General features: G+C 46.0%; 1 protein-coding gene across 1 annotated transcript; it reads left to right on the forward strand.

Annotated features, from left to right (window-relative positions):
• Window positions 1-879: 879 nt before the first annotated feature.
• Window positions 880-2,895, forward strand: LOC116198079 (F-box only protein 13). Its single transcript, XM_031528397.1, has one exon. It carries the CDS (start codon window positions 1,105-1,107, stop codon window positions 2,341-2,343), a length of 1,239 nt encoding a protein of 412 aa, XP_031384257.1. The 5' UTR covers window positions 880-1,104; the 3' UTR covers window positions 2,344-2,895.
• The last annotated feature ends 301 nt before the right edge of the window (window positions 2,896-3,196 follow it).

A 3,196-nucleotide genomic window follows, 5' to 3' on the forward strand; every position in this document is an offset into this window, starting at 1 on the left:
TGAAGTCAATAGCATATCTTGGAGCTCACATACATACACTCGCCCGTAGACCCACACGTGCTGTATAAGAACCCAATGTCAAATGCCTAAACTGCTTTTGTCGTGCTACTTTCTTTTTGATATATACTTCTTATATATAATATATATAGGTATATAATTAAAAAATCACGCACAAAGCCGAGCATGAGCATGAGCATGAGCTTAGTCTTCCTCCGCTTCCTTTTCTTTTCAGACTAAAGTTACCATAAGAAATACCCCGTCTCAGACCTGTTTTTTTTTTAGCTTTGGAGGGACTTTGGTATGCTCTTTTCGTATTGAGTTTTGGTCTACAAGCTAACCCGAATCCTAGGCCCCCTTCTCTCCTCCATCCACACACCAAGTCAAACCACTAAATCCATTTGACTAATCAAAGTAACAGCACAAATTTCATTCTACTCCGACATACTTCAATAGAGTAGTAATATAGTGGAGGCTGAAAGCCCAAACATCTAAATATAATCATGTTGTTGAAAGTGGTATAGCGCAATAACGCTTGTCATGACCTGATAATTAAGAAACTTTAGACTCTCTCTGCAATAAAGATAAGAACATCACATTTTTTTTTCTTTTACTATCTTATACATATATATATATATATATATTATAGAGCGACACGAATAGTCCAACGGTAAGAATTTAATCTAAAACCTATATATACTATCATGCGGGAATACTAGTCTACGCATCCCTTTCTCAATATACGTATTTTCAAACGTATTACCCCGAGTGGAGTGCATGCAGTGCTGTGGTGCTCTTATTCCTGTTTGGGGGAAACATTATTTATCCAATACACACTCGGACTCAACTCGCTCAGCACACTGACACTCAACACACAATACGCTCTCCAGTGTCAACGCCTCAACAGCTAAAAGCGAAAGCAGAAAGGAGCATCCCAGGAAGGAAGAACACGAACGCCCATCAGCACGAAGCTTCCTCCCCCCACCTTCACTTTCCCTTTTGTTCGTTTGCCGTCTCTGTCCATCTCTGCACTCTCTTCTTTATAAACCCCAAAGTCCCACCACTCATCAACAGCTCTGTGTTCTCCAGTACTCTCGACCAGCAGCCATGGAGAGAGGTACTGATTCCCGCGGGAAGAGGAAGCTACAAGAAGAAGAAGGAGACGGCTATGGCGCCCTGAGCTTGGACGAGCTCAACCAGGATCTCCTCGAGAGGGTCCTATCCCGGCTCCCCACCTCCACGTTCCTCAGCCTCACCTCCGTCTGCAAGCGCTGGAAATCCATCTCCGACTCCCCCACCTTCAAGCTTGCCTGCTCCGAGGTCCCCGCCCGCGACCCCTGGTTCCTCATGGTCGGTCCCCTCCCCCGACCCGGCAAATGCATCGTCTTCGATTCCGTCGGACGCAACTGGAAGCAGCTCGGCCGCTCGCCCCTCCTGCTCTCGAAGCTCGACTCGATCCCCGTCGCCTCATCGGGCGGCCTCGTGTGCTTCCGCGGGGCGCGCGACGGGGACCTCGCCGTGTGCAACCCCTTGACAGGCTCGGCCCGCGAGATCCCCCGGTCTGACCTGCCCTCCGACGCCCGGACCCTCCACGCCATAGTGATGCGGTCTAGGCCCCTCCGGGACCATTCCTTTGATATCATAGTAGTCCACGGTGAATTCCCGAAACTATTCTTCAAAGGCTTCGACTCGAAGCTCGGCACTTGGGGACCCGATATCGCCCTCACCCGAATCTCTAGTGTCTTGAATTCCGATTCATTGGAGGCCGAATCCACCAGCGAGTCGGTATACTTCCTCAGCAAGGCAGGCGACGTAGTGGCCACTGACATGCTCCGCAGCCCCTCGAAGCAGTACTCATCCGTGATGATCGTGGAAGATGGAGGTGAGATACTCTATTTTCTCAGCTCGTCAGGGACAGTGGTCGGCTGCGATTTGGCCCGGGGTTCCTTCTCCGAGTACCCAAGGCTCCTGCCCTTCTGCTTGGAGTACTCCATCGATGTAATGGAGTGCCGGGGGGAAATGGTGGTCGCCGTACTGTCGGAGTTCCTCGATACTGCGAGCCTTCGAATTTGGAGGTTTGACGAGGAGTGCCGATCGTGGGCCCAGATGGCTGCTATGCCACCTTCGATGTCCCACGAGTTCTATGGCAAGAAGATGGACATTAACTGTGTCGGATTGAATGATCGGGTATTGATTTGCCTGAATTCAGGAGAGGTTTTCCGGTATATTCTGTATGATGTTGCAGCCAATGAGTGGGTTGAGCTGCCGCAGTATCGGGTGAACGGCGTGGGCTTGGAGTTCTCGTCGGCCTTCTCTTTCGAGCCAAGGATTGAAGCATCTGTGTGAGAGCAAGACACTAAAGAAATTATTTTTTTTTTCCTTTTCTCCTATATTAGTGATAACTGAGGGACGATGTGAATTCAGGCGTTCTCTCTTGCGATTTTTTATTCGTTCTTTTGTTTTCTCCTTTTTCTTATTCCCAAATTGATTTTTCGTTATTTTCTTTCAACGTTGATGAGTACGATCAGTAGTATATTGTTCTGGTCTCGCTTTGACCCTTACCGTAAGTTTTTTTTTCCCTGTATTTTTTGAGAATTGTTCTGTTGTATTCATTTAGCGGTGATCTCTTGATTTTTCCAGGCCAAGATTTGATTGGCTGAGAAAAGAGCAGAGGGGCTTTCAGTTTCTCAGAGCTGTTTTCTATGTCACGTGTGGTTGGAAATCTCGGATTTCGGATCTTGATCATGTGCAGATCATGAGTCTCGAGTGACCTGTAAAAAATGAAGGATTGAGGGAGAGTCTCGATCTCATTCTCTGGTGCTTAAATGATAATGTATTGAAGAAAGGTAGAAGAATTGAAGTTAAGGTTTAGAGGTACCTAAAGAGGTATTTATAAGAGTCCTGAGATATCTATATCGGGATATCGTAATATGTGTATAATATTAAATAATAAATAACAAGTAGATGTACTTGTCATATATGTGATTAAAGATAGAATAATATATCGTAGATAATATATATATCAGTAGAATATTTAAGAAATAATTTTAAAAATATTAGAAGATGTATTTAGTTACCAAATCTGGAGTATTAATATGGGCTCAGGTCAGTAAGTTGGGCCGAACAAGTCAGACCAATAACATAAGCCCCCCACTCCAATGAGCTCGAGTTTCGAGAAGCCGCGGGAGTATATCAACGT

The sequence above is a fragment of the Punica granatum genome, chromosome 2, assembly GCF_007655135.1.
Source record: "Punica granatum isolate Tunisia-2019 chromosome 2, ASM765513v2, whole genome shotgun sequence".
NCBI lineage: Eukaryota > Viridiplantae > Streptophyta > Magnoliopsida > Myrtales > Lythraceae > Punica > Punica granatum.